The sequence below is a fragment of the Rutilus rutilus genome, assembly GCF_951802725.1.
Source record: "Rutilus rutilus genome assembly, chromosome: 1".
NCBI classification, from domain to species: Eukaryota; Metazoa; Chordata; class Actinopteri; order Cypriniformes; family Leuciscidae; genus Rutilus; species Rutilus rutilus.
Window position 1 is genome coordinate 34,448,228 of NC_140209.1, and position 21,956 is coordinate 34,470,183.

The 21,956-nt window shown below is 38.9% G+C and overlaps 1 protein-coding gene across 1 annotated transcript in view; it reads right to left on the minus strand.

The window, feature by feature from the left end:
- Positions 1-6,549: 6,549 nt before the first annotated feature.
- The window catches only part of baiap3 (BAI1 associated protein 3), a 51,816-nt gene continuing 36,409 nt past the window's right edge, over positions 6,550-21,956 (minus strand). The window contains exons 17-34 of the mRNA XM_084414511.1: positions 21,533-21,623; positions 20,373-20,429; positions 19,880-19,977; positions 19,575-19,626; positions 19,309-19,460; positions 18,982-19,105; positions 17,809-17,952; positions 17,544-17,642; positions 17,043-17,258; positions 15,945-16,013; positions 15,756-15,835; positions 15,443-15,551; positions 13,756-13,827; positions 13,592-13,675; positions 12,735-12,855; positions 10,403-10,526; positions 10,102-10,307; positions 6,550-8,699 (exon numbers count right to left, since the gene is read on the minus strand). Of these exons, the coding sequence (XP_084270637.1) occupies positions 8,596-8,699; positions 10,102-10,307; positions 10,403-10,526; positions 12,735-12,855; positions 13,592-13,675; positions 13,756-13,827; positions 15,443-15,551; positions 15,756-15,835; positions 15,945-16,013; positions 17,043-17,258; positions 17,544-17,642; positions 17,809-17,952; positions 18,982-19,105; positions 19,309-19,460; positions 19,575-19,626; positions 19,880-19,977; positions 20,373-20,429; positions 21,533-21,623 (2,002 nt within the window). The 3' untranslated portion in view covers positions 6,550-8,595. The remainder of the gene's footprint in view (positions 8,700-10,101; positions 10,308-10,402; positions 10,527-12,734; positions 12,856-13,591; positions 13,676-13,755; positions 13,828-15,442; positions 15,552-15,755; positions 15,836-15,944; positions 16,014-17,042; positions 17,259-17,543; positions 17,643-17,808; positions 17,953-18,981; positions 19,106-19,308; positions 19,461-19,574; positions 19,627-19,879; positions 19,978-20,372; positions 20,430-21,532; positions 21,624-21,956) is intronic.

Genomic DNA, 21,956 nt, shown 5'->3' on the forward strand with positions numbered 1-21,956 from the left:
TCTAGGTTTCCTTCAGAGGAGTTTTGGCGCTGCGCACAACCAAATGTGACTACAGCCTCTCACAAGTTAGAAAGACACCACAACGCCAGTCAGTTTAGCGATGTGTATTCAGGAGGCGGGACTCAGATCTAAACCGTTTGCGTAATTGGCCTTTTTTTTTTTTTTTTACGACGACAAGCCGGAATGAAAACAAGCCGAAATTAAATAGGAGTAACGAGGCTATTTTTAAAATGTAAGGAGTAGAAAGTACAGATAATTGCGTGAAAATGTAAGGAGTAGAAGTAAAAAGTCGTCAGAAAAATAATTACTCCAGTAAAGTATAGATACCCCAAATTTCTACTTAAGTAAGGTAACGAAGTATTTGTACTTCGTTACTTGACACCTCTGGTTAGAATAGCAACATATACCTTCCTTTTCCTTTTTGCACTCTCACTGTACTTTCTTTCACCATGACTCTGCGCTTTCAGAAGTCCTCTAAGGCGAGAGGGACAGGGACGATGGAACGGGGTTGAGCGAAGCCTCCATTGCCGATCCAGCTGCATTCCTCAAGGGCGAGCTGTCCAATATCATTCTGCTCCCTTTGACAGGAGCTCTGGCAGCCACAAAGGAGTCTCTGTGTCGGTCTATCCTCACCCCAGCTCTCCCAACCTTCCTTTCTGAACTGCTTAATTACCCTGACGCCACTTCCAATCTGCAGCCCACCTGTGGCCTTCTGCCAAAGGTCCTTTCAACAGGTGCCTCTTTCCAACTTTTATCTGTGGGATTCTAATTATGTGCTCTCGTACAAAGCAAAAGATTTTACACCACCTTTTTTTTGTAGAACAAACTTTCTTTTCCGTTGTTAGCATGATTTTCATGGGGTAGCACGATTCCTTCGATACTGTCTATAAATTCGGTGAGCTATGCAAAACCTTTTGTTTTAAGAGCGGATCAGTTTTCTGTGCCTTTGAAGGCATTTGCTTTGACTTGCTGGAAATCTGGAAGTTCCCCGTGAGAGGAGTTCGGCTTCTAGTCAACATGTTTTAACATGAGAGAAGTAAAGCGAACCCTGCTGTTAATGACAGCCCAGCATGCATAAATCTCGAATGGAAACATATCCCCTCTGATATCATTACTAATCCTGAGGTGCGGGCTGCCCATGTGAAGCAGAGGAACGTGCAGGTGTAACTATGTGGTGGGGCTGCAGGGAGTTGGCCTGCTATTGATGAAACTCTTTACTGCTACATTTCTGTGGGAGGATTAGGGCTGTGTGAGAATAGATAAGGGATGTGAGATTAGAGCGCTGTTAAACGTACCTGACAGAGCCAGATCCAAACTTAAACCCACCCCTGAACACAGATCTTTGCCAGCATTCCTCACTCTCCTTCTCTTAGGCCCTTTCTCAAAAAAAATCAAAAAAAAAAAAAATCGCAGAAATACAAATATACAAAACATTTTTTGTCAATCTCTTATTTAAGTGAAGTGGATCATTTCTGTGCTAAATCACAAAAAGTATTTACAAAAAACAAAGGCTGTTTTTAAACAGGCTTCCCAAACTCCCGCTGTTTGCCATTGGTTGGTGAAACAGAAAGCACCGCCCCAAACTCACACTATTGGTTGAGCCAGAGTTGCTGTGTGGTTTAACAAAGCAACGGCTGATTTCGGAATACCATACAGTACTAGCATCCTACTCTTAATATTTCTGACATATGCTGGAAGTATATTTGCAATATTTGGCAGAAATTTAAGAGCAATATGCCAGGAGTGGTATGCTAGTATGCTGTTTTGAATTTAGCCAATGGCTGCAGCCAAATATGCATGGAGTAGGTGAAAAGCAGTATGTGTCAGAATTCACCGATGACCTACTTCTTACGGTGAGATTTTAGAATCGAACATCTAATGGACACTTTACAATTCCATGAGGCCACAGGAAAGGAGTTGTGTATGGCAGGGAAACAACATAATTTTATGTTAGCTTGCTCGTATTTATTGTTTAATGTTTTGATAGCATGGTTTACACTTTTCTGTGAAATTAATCTATATTTATTTTATAGTTGTCTTTGTATATCCCACAGAAACAAATTTTTTACTCCTCCCTCACATTGTAAAAAAGATTGGAAAACACATCAAATTCCAATTGGAAGTGAGCATCCCTATGCTCTACTCACTCTGAAGGGCAGAGCCCTTGAAGTGGGGACTTTGGAGGGAGAAGGTCACTTGTGTGTCATAACGAAGCCGTTTGGAACGTACTTAGCAAAGGGAGAAAGGAAAGACAACTGCTGCGTCCGAAAGTGCATATTTTCTGAGTAGGTACTACATCTGAATTTGAATTTACTTTGCGACCGTTAACAAATAAAACTGAATTGAATACATTTTTTCTAAAAATAAAGCGACCACAGACACACAATTTGTGTATTTTTAACTTCAATCCCATGAAAATGTGAAAATAATCATAAATGTTACATTTGTAGTTGTTTGAGGGATACATGGGTAGGCTAGATGTTTGTTTTATAACAAGTTTTGTGTAAAATCTTTTTTTAAATCAATCAAATTACATTTTTGTCCACTACGGGGTTGAGAATAAAAGGTGTTTAAAAAAAAAAAAAAAAAAAAAAAAAAAAAACTGAAAATAATAAAAGGTCTTTAATGGCTGAGGTGAGAAAATATGATTTGTTGGAGGTTTGATATGTGCCTAATGATGTGCGATATTTAGAAAATTAATTATATGTAGTTAAAAAAATAAATAAGTTGAAATATTACCAAAGGAATGACCCAGGTAGTATGAACCCAGACTGCAACATAGTGTCGGCCCAGATCCGGCGCACATCTGGTACACATGGATTGCACACGGCCCAGATGTGGGCTATATCTGGGCAGACACTATGTTGCTGTCTGGGAATGAATGTTCATCGAATGCGCACTTCAGAATTTCAGTGGAATTAGTTGGTCATCCGGTAACTTTTCATTTTTCGACCTGTCATTTTTTGAATACTATGAATTCGAAATAGGCCTACTACTTTTTAGGCGTACTGTTTTTCGCATACCATATAGTAGGTATTCAGAAGTAGAAGTATTCAATTTCGGACGCTGCGAATGTAATTTCCTCATTATCTTAACCTGTAATTTTACCATAACAGCTCAGTGCGTCATCAACAGTAATTTCTTATGATCGCTGTTCATATAATTGTTGCAAATAAACACATTTTATCATTAAGTTTTTTTAATAAATTTACTTGAAATGACTATCGCATGTACCCCTTTCTAATGGACTTGTAGTCGGACCCTTTGCCAATGGATTCTGTTGTTCAATTTGGTTTTAAACACATCAATGGTGTCCCCTTCCTGAAGGGCCCTTCAAGGGCACACAACTTCGGTAATGTAATTTTAATGGAGTTTGCTCGATGCACACAGTGCTTTGTGGATTCTGTCACATTTTTATGCTAACACATTCCAAAACTAATCTTTAAGTGTTATTATTTCAAAACGGTCTGAAATTTTTTTGCGTAACAGTTACATTACATTTATTCCATTGCTAGGGCATTAAGAACGAGTAAATACATTTTCATTAATGTTTTCAAACTGAGGGATGAAGTTATTTTCTGTGCTAATCATTAGCATCTGCAGCAATAACTTAAAAATATTTCAAACTTTCCAAATGAGTCGAAACAAAACGAAAAAAGTGCTGATTACCCAAATGTGGTAGTTTAGAGAATGTGCTCGTGCTTGTGAAGACGCAGGACTGCATGTATAATAATTCAGGATGTTCAGCAGGGCGTGGGCGTTTCTATCAGCACATTCCATCTTATCAAACGCGCTCTCGTTCTCTGCTTCTCATCAGTCATTCTATGTAATATTTATATAGGAATGACACTGGGTCTGCACTTCTTTCCTCATCTACCCTCTGTTCTTCATTAGCTTGCCTCTGCGGTACGGGACGATTCCCCAGCAAGCTCCTACTCTGCAGCAGGCGTCCCAAGCATCATGTGGCCCTCACACATGCACTCAGAAGAGGGCCACGCTCCCCCACAGAGAGATCCGCATCCAGGACAGAGTCTTCACCGCCCCTGAGCGAGTACTGAGGGGGGTTACAAAGGCCCGTTGCATCTGTCTCCTTTAACAACACTACATCCAGGAAGTTCGGGCTGGATGAGGACCATGTGTAAGGAGATGTCCATCATGACTAACATGTGTGACAAGTGGAATGGAAATGCTATTAGCCCTCCCCCACCACCAGACACGACTAGGCCTGTTATGTGTTAATAATGTGATGTAATGGTCATAAGGATATAGCAGTTCCTGTACATGACATCAGGGGATCTCATCCATATCCTCCCAGAACATCCGAATGAACGTGCGAGTGAACAAGCGCTTTAAGGGAATGAGTGAGTCAGTGAGCAAACAAGACCAGAAATCAGTTGCTCTTTTCCAAATCTTAGTTGACTGCCTACAGAGGCAGCATTTAAAGGAAGCACTGCATATATTCTCTGTGGAGTAGGCAATCCCACAATGCACTGCCATAAGTTCCCTTGTGGAAAAGAAGTGCACTTAATTGTATTGTCACGCTATAGTATTGTTCAGTCAGGGTTTTGGTGTTAATTGTGAGCCAAGTCTTCCATGCAGAATGCTAATTTTGAGTTGTTCCCAATGTAGAGTGTTCCAAATCACTCGCCTATGAGGTTCCATTATGGATGCTGCCTTAGAACACAGCTGACAATGTAGGCCTGTTTTCTGCAGAACTGCTTTATAGATTAAAGAACTAATTTAATAATTGATGATCTTTACAATAGAACTGAAGCAACACTGAACTGACTTCAGCTGAACAATGACTTTTGTTTCTAGAGCTGCTGTACAGCCGAAATCATTGAATCATTTTCCTGTTCTCACAGTAAAGCTGCTTTGAAACAATCTGTTGTATAAAGCGCTATAAATAAAGGTGATTTGATCTGACTTGCAGTGAAAGGGCTCATTTAGAATAGTGACAGTGTAAACCGAGTCAGTAAATGTCATGCTAGGTCCAGTCAGGCCCACACACCAGGTGTGACAGTCCAGAGCCTGACCATCATCAGCAGCCACTTAGAGCTTAACAGCCCATGGCTGGCTTTATGACACGCTGCCAGGACACAAACATGTGGAGAAGGAGACTACAAAAGTGGACCTTTCAGGTCAGTTACCAACACACGCTGATCTCAGAGCACAACTCAGTAGAGCAATGCTGGTGTGGATGTATAAACAAGGATTAAAAATAAGAATGGTACCTGCACAAATATCATTTGAATACACATGTGATGTGTAAATTACATACTAATTCTACCATGATAAAAAAAAAAACGATACAATTTAAGCTATTCATATATATATATATATCGCATTACAGTTATACTGTGTAAAATAATAAAAGCTAACATATAACATAAATATTATAATAATAAACAATAATAAAATATTTTATGCTTGTATACATACAAATATACTGTTCAGGGTGAAACATAGCTGAGACATGTTTTTGACATGTTTGTGAGGTTCACTTGCCTCAAACAGATGAAATGCATTTAAGCATTGTGTCTTTTAAGATGTTCTATGACCAGAATGCACGTGCAAAGAGGTTTTACAATACACCTTGAAGTCAAAGCAGTATTAAAACACCAAGACATCTAATTTTAGCAGTCTAATGATAGGCTACATTGTAAACAATATGCAGCAATGTTGCCGTGCTAGGTTTGAACTAGGACTGCTAACTCAGAAGTATAATAACTATGTATAATAACTAGAGTTAATAAGTAGGTGTCTTCTCTGTGCTCATAATTATGATGCTGCAACGCAACACAGATTAGCTTCCCACCTCTTCCAGTGGGCGTTATGCCATTTTATGATACTGTTATCTGTCCCTTAAAGAGCCCTGTCAGTTTATAAGTAATGATTCAACGTTTTTTAATAACTGACCTTTTTCTTCACGTCTAAAATAAAATGACCCATCTCACCTCTTAATACGCCATCTAGTGTCTGGTCAAAGAACTAAAGATAGTAATACTGAAATCTGTGGGGACACCTGGTGGTGACTCCCTCCCTCAGTGTTTTACTGTAACATAGATAGATAGATAGATAGATAGATAGATAGATAGATAGATAGATAGATAGATAGATAGATAGATAGATAGATAGATAGATAGATAGATAGATAGATAGATAGATAGATAGATAGATAGATCATTTTATAGCCTTAAATCAAACTATGCTTTACTTTACACCCAAACCAACCAAGAGATTTAGTTTGACTTTTAAAACAAAGCAGGGGTATAAAATTCTGCTACTGTTCAGTTCTACTGTGTAAATATGTATCTGAATGTACTAAGCAATCATTGTATTATATGGCAGATGAGATCATATTGTATTATTTGTTAAGTACCTGGAATAACTCGTGAGGATTTATTGTGTCTTTGAAAGCATGCAGTGATAATGAGGCTGAAGACGGCTCTGCTGTTGAGATGAGATGTCACAACACCATCTGCGCAAAACGGGTCTCTCCGATTCAACTTGTTTTAATCATAAACACGTCTCCTTCTAATCGTTATCTCTTTATTGAACTCAGAGTGCACGCAGCCACACACGTGCATGCACACACACCATATACACCATTACTGGAGTCACAAAGGAGACAGAGAGTTGCTGACAGTATCACATTCTTGAGCATCACATGTTTCAAGTGGAGCAGTAATATCAGTGTTGCCGGGTGCTGCGGTATGTTTCAGCAGGCTTTGGCCTTCATTTGTTTGCGAGTGGCTCATTTCTGGTGGTTTTCACTCACCAGGAGGTGAATAGCGCATGAGATGTGTGAAGGTCAGAAGAAGAGAGATGCTGCTGAGGAAAAGTAACAGGCTGAAGTTATAATAGCTGAACAGGAAGTTGCCTGCTGAGAGCTATTCATAATGTACAGATGGGGGGAGAAATGTGAAAGAAGAGTTCATAAAGCCAATAAATAAACTCTGCTTCTGTCACAAAAATAGCAAGACATTCAAAACGTGGTGGGTGAAAAGCCTTTGCGATGTGAAAAAGTCCTAGTGTTTTTTTTTTAACCTAATCGTTTACTGGCAATAAAAACAAGTAATTTGGCAGAGAAAATACAAGAGAAGAGAACCATCTGAACACTAAACCCGTAAATTGAAGAACCACTTGGCATTAACGAATACATTCTTTAGGAAAGACGACATCTTACAGAAATGTTACGATAAAATCTCAACACAATCCAGTGTGATTCAAGGACAAATACTGAACATTCACCGTTTAAGATAAAGGACTTTTCTGAAAGTATTTTCCTTGATAAGAGCGAACAGAGAACACTTAATAAGGTAAACATTATCGTATCGGCTCTGCTGTATGATTACATGGAAAAAGTCGTCAAAATTCTGTTGCTTATCTTGCTAAACGTTCAGGCCACATACACACTGCAAGGTTTTGGGAGTGACAACTGCATTTAAATGTGGCAGTGAATGTCTTCCATGTGTACAGAATACAGGAGTCACTTTTGGCATGGTGATAACCATAGCAACAGTTTGGCTGTAAAAAAAACAAACAAAAAAAAACAGAAATGCCAACCTTTTCCATCTCAAATTGCTTGGGGAAATTTTAAAGGGCAAATGAAAAAGACATTGAGGGTTTGAGACATTTGAGAATCTGTTCAGGGCTAATTGACTGTATAACAGATTTTGGACATAATTCATTTATTCAAAGTTTTGAAGAAATTAATATTATTCTGCAAGGGTGCATTAAATTGATCATTGAATTTATAACGTCACAAAAGATTTCCAATTTAAATCACTGCTGTTCTTTTTATCTTTCTATTTATCAATTTATTTGGAAAAAATGATCATGGTTTCTACAAAAAAATATTGAGCGGCACAACATTTTCTAGCAATGTTTTCAGCATTGATGATAACAAATGTTTTTTGAGCAGCAAATCATCATATTATAATGATTTCTGAAGGATCATGTGACACTGAACACTTGAGTAATGATGCTGAAAATTCAGCTTTGATCACAGGGATAAATTACATTTTAAAATATATTGAAATAGAAAACAGTTATTTTAAATTCACATTATTACTGTTTTCAGTGTACGTTTTATTCAAATAAACTGATTTAGAAAAGGATTTTTTGGTAGTGAACCGTATTTGTCTGCAGTGTGTACGTGGCCTTGCAAAACTGCTACATGTAAAGAAATTCAGTTTCTTTTGTAGCATTTTTGAAAATCCTCAAGTAAACATCTAATTATTTCAAAGTTCAAGATTTCCAGAGTTCAAGTCACAATCTATAGCTCAGAAAAGCGTTAGAATTCAATCCAACTGAGAAATGTTTCTTTCAAAATAGACTTTCTACTACTAAATTCATACAATTCTATGAACAACAAGCTCCATCAGAGGGCTTCAACATCAAAACACAGCACACATTGAGTGCTGAACAGTGATAAAATACTGATCTTTAAACATGATCATTTACCTCACCTTTTTTTCTTCTTCTGGACAACAGTGAAAAATACATTTAAAAGAGTGCATTTGAAGAGTAAACATAGTACAACAGGTAAAAAAGACCACCATCAGAAATACGTGCACTACAGGGGACACATTACTCTTCCTCCATTGACTTCTCAATCTCTTTCAGCTTTCGCACAAACTCTTGAGCCTCTTTGTCTCCCGTTCTCGCCTCCAGCATCTTCATGATGGGCTTCTCTGTATCAAAAGAAGAAATGAATCCATCAGACCAGATGCAACAATAATGTTGAGGTGGCAGACCTCTCGATAGGGAATGACACATGTAATTGGAAATCTTTTCAAGAGGACAGGCTGCAACAGATACTAAACACCAAGCAATGCTGACAAAACATTGAAATCTAACCAGTACACTACTTCTTTTTCTCTCTGAAATCTTGAAATAAAATGTCATATTTACTGTACAACTCTTAATTATTCCACTGGGCTCAAGAAAGTCACTTATTGCGAGTTTATACTGTTCTACGTTATGTCAAAAAGATTGATATTTATGCAAACTTGGGATTTTCTTCAAGGCTGACTTTCAAGAGTGTGACAATTCATTCAAGAATAAGTGTAGAAACTATCTGTTATTGAGTACAATAGGACGTAATTGTGAATGCTGACTGTGTAGTCTAGTTTGTGTACTTTTTGTGTAATGTTGATAGTGATAAAGTTAGTTGGGTAGCACTTTATTTTACAATCCTGTTCCCCATGTAGGTACGATGTACTTATACAGTGATTACAAAAACTGGGTAATAACTAGGTACTTACCCTGAACCTACTCCTTAACCTTACCTTAACCCCTGTAGTTTCCTTATATTACCCAGTAATTTCTTAGGTAAGTAATCTATAAATAAACATACTGTAAAATAAAGTGCAACCGTTTGCTGGTTTATAGCTAAAAGGTTTGCGAGACAAACAACGGCACAAGAAAGGTAAAATACAAAGAAAAGTATCAATTATGAAGCAATTGCAGTTTATAGCAGTAGCAGAAAAGCTTCCTGTTAGAGATGCGCGGTTGGCGGTTACAGCCGCGGACTCCGCGGATAAACCGCGGATTGGGCGGATGACGTGACGAAAAATAATATTTTAATTAAATTCGGGCGGGTGGCGGGCGGTTGAACCAATCAAATGAAAAATATATGTATACACAAATCAACGGATGGCGGGCGGGTGCGGTTTTGAAAATTGGTCAAAAACATTGGTGCGGCTGGATGGCGGACGGATGATGATTTTTGTGATGCGGTTGCGGATGAAATAATAGCCCATCCGCGCATCTCTACTTCCTGTGTCAGTCAGGAATTAAGAATGAGAAAGAAATATGAAATTGTCTAACAGTTTTCTATTTTATTCAGATCAAAATCACTTGACTGCACGACGTAATTGCGAACTCGTGGGTAGGAATTTTACCAGAAGGACTCGAAGGTATACCATTACCTTCAACCCTAATCAAACACATTGATCCAGCTAATAAAGGTCTTTAGGATTACTAGAACATCACAGGCAGGGAAGAGCAGCGCTAGATCTAAACTCTACTGGAAGGTTCAGTGGGTCTCCTGATTTTATTTGTAAGGTGGATACATCTGAGAGATTATCATACCGCTTGGTTTTTGGCGGGACAAGTGCAGGATGACGGGTTGAAGGGTCTTTCCAGCAGGTGTGGCACTCGGCCTGCCCGGCCAACAGAAGTCACTCAATGGGGCCACAGCCTCGCCAGCGAAATCATTAGTGGACAACCAATCATAGTCCATCACAGTGAAGGTCAGACAGGCACATCTGTGCCTGTACTGCTCAGGGCTGACATGGCTGTGATGGAGAAAATGGAATCAAAATGCTGTTTGAGGTGCTGGGACTCAAAGTTAATAGCAGGTGTTCAGGTGAGCAGTTGTTGTGGTACTCACAAGTAAAAAAGCTCGTCAAAAACAGGGTGCAGGGTTTTGAGCTTCACTTGGGTGCGCTGACTCCGAGCCATGGGGAACAGATGGTGAGGACACAGCTCCACGATGACAAACGGGTCACTGAGGCCTAGGAAAGCAGGAATTAGGAGACAAATCCAATAAACAACAGAAAATTTAAGCAAGTAACTAGATTTGGAAATACCAGTGCCTGCGTGGAAGCGTAGGAATAGTGCCAAAGCTTTAGGAAAACTTTCAGTACTTTATAATCAACACACAAATGCAACACCGTCTCTGTGATGTATAACTGGCAATAAATGGTTAAAATACGTAAGAAAGACCTGATGTAAAGAAGGGCCACCACTGATTTTGCCAAGCAAGATATGTTCCTGGATCAACATAATGTTGATCCTGGTACAACATTCCTGTCCGAAAAATAATTCTTAACCCTATCCCTACCCCTAAACCTAACCCTACCCATAATTTATCACTAAAATCAGAGGGAAATGATAGTGAATAACACTGATGTACAAACACCTAACCCTGGTTGTAAGCCTAAACTTGACAGAAACTGTAAACTTGTCCCTCAAATCTGATTGGAAAGTTGGACTTGGTGAAATCACGTTCACCGTAAAGAAGATCAGTCGCAATTATGAAAACATCACTGTCTTCTGCATTTGTTTTTTTAGCTATAAAACAGTATGAAAGATTGATAATCATTTTGAGTAGTGCTGGATAATTAACAGTGTTCCTTAGTAGTGTTTTTAAAGATTAACGTATTTACTTGAACATATAGAGAGATACAAAGTTAAATATAAAAAATAAAGGAAATGAGCATGCACAATTAAATAACATACACAGTTGTGGCCACAGAATTCAAACATTTCAGTTCAAATCTTAATTCATTTTTATTAAATATTTTATTCTATTAAATATTTTGTATGCATTTTTGTGAAGTTGTGCCTGAAGTGTAAAATAGCATTTATCATGAACTGTGCTGACACCATTTTTGGCCAAGTGGTCATATCAATCTTTCACTCATTATTCCCAGCCCATAATTCAATAAATCACTATATGGCAGGTATTAGCTATAATATTAGATGTTATTTTGTGGGTTTTAGTGAAAATGGTCAAATGGAAGGAGCTTGATAAAATGGCTAAATCTGGTCAGTCAGTTTTGGATATTGCTCTTGTGCACGATGTGAATGGCCACAATATCTACGGAATTATTTCAAAGCATAGTGAGACCACTACCATTCAAAATGTAAAGTGCTGTGGCTGGTCAAGGAAGACTAGTCAGCATTTTGACAAGATTATGAAAATCACCTGAATGTGGGACCACCTCAAAACAGCTTTTAAGACCTGGATGAGACCTCCAACCTCCAATTTCATTTTGAACTGTAAACCAACAGCTACAAGAGGCTGGATTGAGAGCTTCTGTATCAGTAAATAAACCATTTATTGGCTTTATCTTATTCAAAAAACACCTCACATTTGCCAAAGAACATTAGGACTGGAGTGTAGAAGATTGGAGCCATGTTCTACAGTCCGACAAGTAAAATTTTTACAACCTAGCACTGGATGGTGTCAGGTATGTTTGTAGGAAACGACCAGAGTGTTTAAATACCAAATGCATGCGTGGTAATGGTATTGGGGACGCATGTCGGCAGCAAGTGTTGGAAGGATCTATAAAGCTGCTGGCACTTAGAAAATGAATCAATACTAGGGAATCCAGTTGAACACAATGTAGCCAAGTATAGAGGATCTGTCTGGAGATCAAATGTGTATTTTAAAGCATGATAACAATCCCAAACACATTGCACATGCAACAAAGTTGTGCTTCATGAAAGTGTTCATGCTCAGCATTTTGAAGTCTTCAAGTGGCCTCCTCAATTCCCTGACCTTAAAGCCATTGGAAACATTTGGGAAATTATAAACCTGGGTTTAGTCATGCATATCTTCCAATGAATCTCAATTTTGGGAAGAACTTGAGGACTGGAAAAATATATCCATATTTAAACCTTTATTGACTAAAATAACTAGCTTCCGGCAGATGGCCTATGCAAGTCAACTTATGCCAAAAGAGTAACACTGTGTGACGTAGGATGTAGGAGTAGCGTAAGCTTTGCCGCCTCTCGCGGTTCAAACAAACAAACAAGGGTGGGCAACAAACTCAATCTCCTCCGACATTTCTCTTTAAAAATTGTCGTTTTAGACTTCTAATTCATGACTGGTGTTTTGTTTTGCTCTATCCTCAGCGTGTCCTCTGTCTGTCTGTCTGTGTGTGTGTGTGTGTGTGTGTGTGTAGTGCTTGCAAATTAGTGTAATTGGAGTTTACCATTGGCATCCAAGGCAATGAGATCAGCTGCATGCAGTATCTCCACAGTGAGTCTTTGCTCAGGGGCATCATAGTAACACTTCAGACTGATACGTCCAAAACGACTGTGCTTCAAGATTCTCTGTAAAGCAAATGGGAATTTGTTAAGATTACTGTCTACATCACAGCAGTAATACATATAAAATTGGTTTCTAGTTTAGAACCAATAACACATTAGCCAAGGTTGAGACTCTATAATTGATTTTAGTGACATGTTTTATCTTAAAAGCTAGTGAAATATAATTTTTGTTTACAACCTAGCATTGTCCGTGACACTGGCGTTAAGACTGTCTTCAATTGAAGGTAGAGAATTGATGCTACTTTCTGAGACTGATCCACCACTCTGTGACCAACATTTGAAGAATTATTATTGGATAATGCAGCCTTCAATGTCAACAACCAAAATGATGCCTGTGGTCGTCCGCATCCAGGCATGTCAATTCAGAAGAAATGTACTTTTGTATTCAACACTGAAAACAATTATCACAAGTTAACTTTGTAATGTGGCTGTTAAAGTTGCTGTCTGTTCAGATCAGACATTTTTGAGGTTCGGTTTGGTTTTATAACTAGTAATGTAGACATCTGCCCCCGTAGGCAGTAGACAGCAAGTCAGCTTAGCGGGATTTGAGACACAGTCAGAGACTGCGAAATCTTACACAGTGCAAAGAACGCTTAGTCAAAGAGGAAATGACTGATGTAAACTTTTAATCATCAGAGGAAGGAATAGTATTTGTGATGTCTTAGCTCCTAATCAACACCTCCTCTCTCGGCAGGGCTGGAGCTAAAAGCTGCGGCAGCCCAGCAAGACTCCTACCCACCTGCTGGGAGATTTTCTCCAGGAAATACTGTTCGATCAGCTCAAAGGAGGAGCATTTGTTCAGACGCAGCTCCTCGTCCAGGCCCTAATGGGAAGGAAGAGGGAAGGAAGATGAAGCCATGCTTAATTCATTTGGCCAGCCACATTGGTTGAAGGTGAGAATACCTTATAATCTCCACTCTTAAGGTCTTCCAAGAGCAGCCCTTCTCCATCAGCTTGGAAGAACCGCACCAGCGTCTGCACGAAAAAGAACTTGTTAAGGTGTCTGATCACTACCAGACTGACAATCAACACATGTTTTCTTCTTTTATGCCATCATATTTTTCTTGTGCTCTTTCTTTGACTGCATGGACTCCAGCAGACATGCACGGACTCTCGTAACACACTCTTGAGACTTGTTGTGCTAATAGACCAACTATATGGTTAACAACATGTTCAACCCTTGAGTTTTCATGTAAATCTGTGGTGAGCTCCAGCCAGTTCCTCTCTGCTGGAATACTGTGTCAAGAACTGTGGCGGCGAATTAATGATGTGACTGTGACCGTGGCTGAGAATGCAGGCAGAGGGAAACCAGACATGACCCTTACAGTCCACAGAGTTATTGTACTAAACTGCTAGCTGGCAAAACACATTGTTGGCTTTCGGCACCATTTTCGAACTAATCTAGTACTCATTTCCTCCCGAAATGGTGCTGGAACTCAACCAAGGGACCTGCGGACCTCTCTCAAAACCAATTTTATTAATCTTCAGACTGTAATTTCATCCAGTCAGAGGATATCAAACATGTTTGATCATATGAGCTGATTTTAGAACACATTTGTTTTAATTTCTCATGCATCTCCTAGCACCGAGGCACATTTCTGTGCGAGTTTGTGGTGTTAGAACCCCTTGAAAAACTGGTAGTGTGTGATTCTCAGTTGTTTAGTTTTTCTCTGTAACATTTACAAAGTCGGCAAGTGTATGTTGCCTAGTGTTTTAAAATAGATTTCAAAAGTCGTGTAGTGTAATCCTGTATTACAAGTTTTGTGAACATATTAACATCTTAAGTAATTGATTCAGACTGTTTTATGAGCTGCTTTTATGCAAATATATAATGAATACAATTTATAGTAATCATATATGGATGTGTTGCTTCGACACATTGGGCAATTATATTGGAGTCTAGTTTTGCAGAGTTTAGATTTGTTTTGCGTTATCCAACCCTGGACTATGACGTTAATGGTGGTTTGAGATCAGAGGTTTTTTTTAGCCATTGTATAGCCAATTTAACTGGCCTAGAACCCCCCTTTCTTTGGTGGGAACATGTGGAATGCTTACAGGTTGAGCACCAGAAACCTATCTGGATAAATGGGCATAAGGAATTAGGCAATAGCTCTGGACGTGATACCAAACCAGGATGGTTCACTCATATTACTATGAATGGGAGAAACTGCAATGCAAAATAGTGCACAATACGTACTGCCCTCTAAATAAAAGAGCCAGTGGCCAACTGGCTAAGTATTTGCACCACTGCAGCTGCCGTTAGAAACTCCGGTTCCAGTGTCCCGAGATGTGCACTTGGGACAGCACATGTGCATTTGTTGGACCAACCTGAAATGCTTTTTTAACCATTTTTAAAAATAAGACATATAATTTATTAAACAGTTTGTGTCAGATTGTATTGCTGATTTGAAATATGTTATTTAAATGTGAGTTTGGCAAGCTGTTTTTGATTCTGTATGTCCCCATTATATAGGAGTTGGTCTTGCATGAGAAAATAGCGACCCGGACCGTTGCACAAATGGCCGCCACGTGAACTGACTTTCCTTGAAAGGGACTTTGGTGATACTCTTGTTGACTCATCCGTACTGACCTCTACAGTGTACTGGAAACGTGAGTAGAATTCCACCTGGACACCCCTGTTTTCCGCCACCGTGTCCAGGATCATCCGCAGGAGCAGCTCCCACAGACTCTGCAGAACCCTAGGGTACAAAACAACCAGAAAGATCACGTTCACGGACACAATGACCTCCTTCACATGCAGTCAATTGCCACTTTAAAGAGCCCAATTTACTTGGAAAACATGCTTCCAATGGTAAATCTATGTGTCATTACTGTTACATTACTGTTATCGCTACAGTATGCCCTTAGGGCCGCTCTTATCACTAAATGACGAAAGTAATTACCTTGTTAGATTCTCTTTAACCAATGACTCATTGAGGATGACTAGAGTATCATCTAGGTACTTCATCAGAGGAGCCACAGCCTGGAGCAGTTCATCAGAGAGAACATATGTTGAAAAACACATTAGACCATAGCTGAATTATGCTAACATGAAATAATGAAATGTTCTTTCTCTGTTAATTCATACTTGCCTCGTCATTGTTAATAGAGTCTGGAGATAAGCTGATGTGTTGAATGCATCTCTTGAGTTCAGAAAGCATCTGTGTAGGACAAAGATTGATGTGGTTTACTCAAGTGTGACTCATTACTCTGTACAATCTGTGCAGAAATTGTGCAAAATTAACCAATCAGGAGTGCTTTTCTTAAAAGCATTGATAGCGAACTATAGTCAAGTTCAGTTGTTAATAACAGTTCAACGAATTTGTGCTTCCTGGAACCTGAAATAGTTCCAACAAACATTTGCAAAAAGCATCACAAAGTTGTGTGGAAGAGGTCTCGACCTTTGGTTAGAAGCATAGTTTCTTGTTAGATTTAAATAGATTATGCTCTTGAGAAACATATACAAGCTACCTTGCTGTACAATCTATATCTTCCATTCCATTTATACACAAACTTCATTCTAGGCCAGATTTATTAAAAGCTTGCTCCAGCACAAACCCTCTTTTGGCATTGAAAAACTACTGTCAGGATTTACTAAAACATGACGTGAAAAATCAGCACTGAAAAGGTGTGGATAGGGTTATTTTTGCGGCTGACCTTATTGCATATGTATTTGTAGGAGTTTCCCTTTTAGATGCAAAATTTATGGAAGGAGAGTATTTAAATGAATCATGCAAGGTGATTTAAGGTTAGGGTTTTGCGCTAGTCAATTTACTGGTATTTGCAGCATTATTTACCGCCCCAAAAAAGCATGTCTTAAAAACAGATGCTAATTTGGTAGATTGGATTGGTCATCATGGAAATGATCCGGCAGTGTCCGTGTTCATTAAGTTGCGCGTTGTCTGCAGAATTTTACACTCCCATTGGCGTTTTTTGGGGGGGGAATTGCGCTCCACGCTAATTTGTCATGTTTAGTAAATCTGGTCCTATGTCTTTTAGCTTGTCGTATGGGTAACGCACCCCAGATTGGCCGTTTGCAGAAATCTAATTTTCAGAAAACAATTTTCATGTGCAGTATGCATCAGCGTTAACATAGCTTGCTTGTATGTCACCATATTCATAACACTGAAGCTGTTGATATAATCAAGTCTCTTAGAAGTTGAACTGTGCCCTTCGATGTATGCCATTACCCTATCAGTAAGATGTGTGATTAGCCGCTTGGCCTCCCTCTGCAGGTCGATATCAGCGTTGTAGAGCTGCCCATTCAGGGACTTGTTGACCTGCTCCTTCCCTTCCAAGCCGCACGACTCCCCCATGGCCTGTTCTACCCCCCGCCAGTCCAGCTCCCGCGGCAGACCTCCCAGGTACACACGCACAAGCTCCGTGCTATTCAGAGCCACACAAACCTGCGCCAAAGCAGCAGCCAGGAAGAGGAGGAAGGGAGATTGGAAATGAGGAAAGGAGAGGTAAAAAGTGGATAGAACAAAAAGGAAGAAAGTAAGGAGGTCTAAATGGGGCGAAGGGAGAGAGAGATCATATAGTGCGTAATGAAAAGGGGGCGCTAACGAGGGCAGACACACTATGACACAGGCGCACCGCTGAGACGTCAGTGTTGTCAGGGAGAAGCACTCAACGCTGACATTTACTTCGCTCGTAATTAAAGCCAACCCTCCATCGCCCAGAAGCGCTACCTGCACGATGAAACTCTTGTTGTGGTCTTGTCCCAGCTGGCCCCTCTCAATCTTGCGCTTGATCAGCTCGGCGTAACACACCGCCTCGCTGCAGAAATTCTGCCATACATCAAGAGAGAATTGCGTTATCTGAGTGAAACCATCAATTCTCCTTTCCATTACAGACAAGCTTTTTATTTTTAGAGTTTTTGACTGCCACTCTCCAGCTGTGCAAGCTTAAACTGCATGCTTATGAAAGTGGAGCTTAGAGATCAGTGGTGCTCACGTCCGTCAGGCGTGTGATGAAAATGAAGGCTCCCGCTGAATCGGGCCACGCCAGCTGGGCCCAGAACTCCCGCACCTGGCTGAAGCATGTTGTAACGTCCACCGCCGAGGAGCTGTGTTTGGTCTGACTCTGAATCAGCTCCAGCTGTACCATTAAAATACACACGTCACGTTATGCAGCCAACAAACCCTCATTAACACACTCATAATGAGGGTACGTTAGCTTGATTTTTCGGTAACACTTTATTTTACAGTGTCCTTTTTACACTTTGCATGTAATGTATAGTAATAACAGTAAATTATGCAGAATTACTGAACCAAACCCTATACCCTATAGTAAGTACATGTTGTTACTCACTACATAAATACACTGTAACAAGGACACCTTGAAATCAAGTGTAACCAATTGTTCTTACTTAAAGAGGTTAAATCAAAGAAGCTGTCATTTTTTAGTCCCTTTATCTCAATATGAACTGATTGTATAGGTTTTCTTAGTGGTAAACTAAAATATCAGCTAGAGCCACGTTTCCAAATATAATTATTAGTAGATCATATAAATTATGATAAAAAAATTCTAAAAATTATAGGTTGAAGCTTATAGTAAGTATAGACTACTGGAGACAACAGTACACTGTAAAAAATATTTCTCAAAGTTAAAAAGAAAAAATATTATTGGAGTCTTCTTCAAAATTTCAAATTTAATTCAATATATTACTTGCCGTTACTTTGTAAATATTTGTGAAATTTAATAGCAATTTCTGAGAGGAAATAGTTTTAAAGTAAATTATTTTTCAGTGTATGAATAAAATTCAGTGGGAGCGGACATGCTGTCTTTAAAGTAGAAATGGGTTTTAAAATGACTCACTGACATGGATGGAAACCATTGCACATGTCTTGGCTTGTCATGATGTCACCCAATGCCTCATCCTCCATAACCTATTCCTCTCTTGACAATTCGCTTGCAGAATTGCTACAGATATAGCTTTACAACGAATCTGCCTATAACACAGTTTCCACATTATTGTGCGCCCCACAGGCCCAGGCCAGTTAATCTGCTGCTATTTTATGCTATTCTTTCTGACATCGCCATTGAAAAACTTGTATTGGTTGGCCATGTATTGTATTGGTAGGTATAATATATGCTATAACACTAAAATGTTTTGTCCTTGCTCACCTGATCCATTTCCACAGCTTTGCGGATCCTGTCAGTGGATCTTTCATGTACAATCTGCAGCCATTTGTGAATAGAGGTCTTAAACCAATTGTGAAATCCAGTCAGAGCCAACATCTTAGTGTCTCTGAAAATAAATGTGAATCACCAGTTTGTTGGCCATTCTCATACTCAAGAGTGGATAACTTCATCAATTATGGGTAAAATCATTTAAATGTTAACCCTCATGTACATTCATTCACTCTCTCCATGTGAGTCACTCTTTACATAATAGCTTAGGTGATGAATTAGCACTCATGCAGATGGATGAAGGGCAACCCAATGACTAACTTGAGAGGCAGGTACTCCCTGAAGCGTTTGAGGGACTTCAGAGACATGAAGAGCTCAAAAAGGGTCTCTCCCATGGTTTGAGTGAACCGAAAACTCTCCTGCTCCAGGTTCCCACACACTCTCTCCATTGCCACATTGACGTCATCTGCCACCTAGGGACACAGCACAACATTAAAGCCCCTCTCTATCACCTGGCTCCTGTTTATCGAGGCAAGACTTATTTTTAACGGAGATCTATAAGTGTTTCCAGGGGCGTTCAAACTTACAAGCTTCTCTAACTGCCGGTAGGAGATGCTGAAGAAGTCAACCTTCACAGAGCTGAAAGACAAGGCACAAAACATGTATTTTCTGGAATTTTTGTTTTGTTTTGTTTTTAATGCTCAATTTCATTGTTGTTGTGTCCCAACCCATCTCATTAAAACTGAATTGTTTTGTTTTTTTCTCTGTTAAAATAATTTCTTCTATCTCAGCTTCATTTGCAGAGACAGCTATAAAAAAAAAAAAAACTATTTGTATTCTGGAAACCTGTTTGAAAACACTTCATCTTTATGCAAAGTTCTACAAAAGTTACCTGTAATAAAGCTTGTTGTAGACATTTTGTCCTCTCTGCACATCATCACATACTGCATCCACCACCACAACCAGACGCCTCAGCTGCTCCTCTAAAGTCTGTAGAGATAACAAATACATCGGCTCATAGAAACACTCCACCAATGCTATCTTGCTCAGTTATGGCCAATAGAAAAACTGCAGGAGCTCTATTCACAGCAGTATGTCTTCTCTTTTCAGATATAATATACTACTATATAAACTATCCCTGTAGCATTCCTGCCGCTCAAACAGTAAATCATGGCTAGTTCCAACACTAAGGTCAACACTTGATTCCCAGAGAATGCATGAACTTGTAAAATGTAAAACAACGTAAAAGGCTTTGGAAGAAAACCTCTGTAGAGGACCATTGAAACTAGGTGAACATTTATGTTGTGCTGTAGCTAAATGAATGGAAGATTATATATTTTTGAATATATATTACAAATTGCAATTGTTATAAAATGAATACTTACTCCTTCGTCTGGTTTAATGTTTGATATTATTCCTTCATACCACTCAACTGTGCCTTTCTAAATTCAGGAACAAGCAAAGAAACCAAAAATTACAAATAGAAAAAATAATATCAATGCACCCATAGTACAATAAAATGCTCCAGGTACTATTTTACATTCAACAGATAATATTTTAAATTACTGTACGCAGTGGCCCCAAACATATTTGGACACTTACTGTCGAAATTTCGGAATGTCACTGCATTAGATATAAAATATATCCACTTGAGCTTTTCTCAGAACTACCTTCCATTTTCTGTGCCATTTTTGCAGTGACCTTTAACATCTGGTCTTAGGATGAGTGGTAGATGTGTGAAGTCAGTTCCTCTCTAGTTCACAAAAGTGTCCTAGATTTACCACAGGTGGACTTCATCACATTTACTATGTCCCACAAACGTTTGACAACCAAAGTGTCACAAAAATGTCTTCATTTTGAACAACTGATTTAATGGAAACCAAACAAACGTCTTTTTTTTCCTTGCTAAATGTTGTTTGAAAAGTGTACTTGTGCTGTATTTCTTGAAAATAAAGTGTCACTTGGTTTAATGTTTAGTAATATACTGCAGAGACATTCATACATTACCGTTAGGTTTTTTTCAAATGTTTATAAGTCTCTTCTGCTCACCAAGGCTGCATTTATTTAAAACAAAAGTACAGTAAAACAGTAATATTGTGAGATATTTTTACAATTTAAAATAACTGTTTTCTACTTGAATATATTTAAAATATATAATTTATTTCTGTGATCAAAGCTGAATTTTCAGCATCATTACTCCAGTCAGTGTTACGTGATCCTTCAGAAATCATTTTAATATGATCTGATTTGCTGCTCAAGAAACATTTCTTATTATTATCAACGTTAAAAACAGTTGTGCTGCTTAATATTTTTGTGGAAACCATGACAAAGTTTTCTTTGATGAATAGAAAGTTCAAAAGAACAGCATTTATTTGAAATAGCAAAGATATTTATACAATATATATATAACTTTTATTTTATAATTTTATTCTTTTTTTATTTAATGCATCCTTGCAGTGTACATTTTTGGCAAGTGTGGCTTAAGTGTCCAAATACCCCTCAGGACCACTGTATGTCTCACTGTTGGTCTGGAACACCTAGTTACCTTTATAACTGTTGCTATTTCCAAGTGCAGTTCATTGCGGATTGAACACACTGCTCTAAAGGCTGCCATTGACTGCATGTGACCAATGCTCCTAAAGCACACATACACAAAGATCAATATCCAAAAAAACAGTTTCAACGGTGCTATCTGGAAACTGCATGCATTGTTCATACAGTATGTTTGTGTGTTGGTGTGTGTCTGAGCCTAGAGTACTGTACTACATTGTAGTAGCAAAAACCCCACATGAAATCCATTTTTGTGTGTCCCGCTACCCAATACAGATCTACCCAGAGTCCGAAAGGGCAGATCACCATGAGCTTGCAGACACAGCTGCTGCAATTGATGGTAGAAATATCTGAATATAAATAGATTTATTTTGGTCCTTCGGCCAGAAAATCGACCGTGCGAATGCCGGTCTGCGAGC